The 1,683-nt window shown below is 39.7% G+C and overlaps 1 protein-coding gene across 1 annotated transcript; it reads left to right on the forward strand.

Annotated features, from left to right (window-relative positions):
• The first annotated feature begins 610 nt into the window (after positions 1 to 610).
• LOC137405101 (uncharacterized) lies at positions 611 to 1,390 on the forward strand. Its single transcript, XM_068091326.1, has one exon. The coding sequence runs from the start codon at positions 611 to 613 to the stop codon at positions 1,388 to 1,390; it is 780 nt and encodes a 259-aa protein (XP_067947427.1).
• The last annotated feature ends 293 nt before the right edge of the window (positions 1,391 to 1,683 follow it).

Consider the following 1,683-nt stretch of genomic DNA (forward strand, 5'->3'; position numbering starts at 1 on the left):
GTATGTTAGTTGCTTTTATTTTAATTTCTGTATGACATTTATTTTTTCAAACAATATTCACAATACATATAAAAATAAAATTTATAAAAAAAAAAAATTGGAAATACAGTGCTAAAACATAAATATCCTAAAATATTAGTGTTAACACATCATACTATTGTCATTTCTACTCATCGTCTCCTCTCTCCCACAGGTGACACCCTCTTGGTATGATAATATTTTGCCTAAGTCAAGGCCAGGTGTGTGGCTGCAGCATTTCAGAATGCCAGAAACCATTGTGGATGAGATTTGTGAGCTAGTACGTGACGATATGTCTCCTCAAGAAAGATGTGTACGGGAACCTGTTCCACTGAAGAAGAGGTAATGCCATTCATTTATTATGTCATGTAGGAATTGTGGCATACGGAAAACATGCCATATAGGAATAATGGTACATTTTTCAATATGTCTTGTAAAACTGTTTGGTTAATTGTGGCAATATTCTCTTATTCACAGGGTGTGCATAGCAATCTTCAAACTGGCTTCATGCTGCGAATATAGCAAAGTTGCAACAGTGTTCGGGGTCAGTAAGACTACAGTTCATCGATGCTTGTATGCTTTCTGCCATGCAATGTCAAGAAAAAAACATCAGTTCATCACCTGGTACTCAGATGTAGAAGCAGGGGAGATTGCTGATATCATCGAAGCTAATTACAAATACCCACAAGCCATAGGGGCTGTCGATGGAACACACTTTGAGATCATACCACCTGCTGATGGCATGGCTGATTTTCTATGTAGGAAAATGTATCCAAGTGTTGTCATGCAAGCGGTGGTTGATGTTCAGTATCTGTTTAGAGACGTTTATGCCAACACCCCAGGCAGTGCTCACGGTGCCGCCGTTTTTAGAAGATCAAGGCTGAGTACATTAGTGATGCAAAATATGCCAAAACGGGATAAAATTGTTCATGGAGAGAGTCTTCCACTCCACATCCTTGGCGACCCTGCATACCCTATATCTAGACAAATCATTAAAGGTTTCACAGGGGCCAACTTGTCACCCGAAAAGGAGTCATTTAATGTTTACCACAGCAAAGCACGCATGTGTGTCGAGATTGCGTTTGGAAGACTCAAAGCACGCTGGAGAATGCTGCGGAAGTGTATTGATGTCAAGTATATGTTGGTGCCCAAGCTTATTACTACATGCTGTATATTGCATAACATGCTGGAAACTAGAAAAGTTGTGATTCCCCGCCACCTTCTCAACAGACTAGCAGATGAACCAGCTGAATGTGAACAGCCGCCACCTGTGTTCAATCATGAGAAAACTAGAGATGCAGTTGAGATCCGTGATACTATCAAAGAGTTCCTTGCTCACACCCAGCCATTACTCCGTCCCTTTCACATGTAAAACCGCATTTGAATTTGTTACATTAATTTTGTGAGTGAGTTGAACTAATTGTGTTACTGTATTCAATATTTATGTAAAATCTTTACAGAGTAGAAAATAATAATGTAAATAATAATTTCAACTGAACATACATGAACTGTCTCCAATATTTATGTGAAGTCTTTACGTAGTTCAAAGTACTAGTCTAACGTGGGCACATTGTACCCTGACAATTCATTACTGGCCAATGAGGTAGGTAGCCTTTCAGGATTGGTTGCAGTGTGGGGTGCACGGGGGGAAATATTGTGGCGGTG

The sequence above is a fragment of the Watersipora subatra genome, chromosome 9 (genome assembly GCF_963576615.1).
Source record: "Watersipora subatra chromosome 9, tzWatSuba1.1, whole genome shotgun sequence".
Classification (NCBI taxonomy): domain Eukaryota; kingdom Metazoa; phylum Bryozoa; class Gymnolaemata; order Cheilostomatida; family Watersiporidae; genus Watersipora; species Watersipora subatra.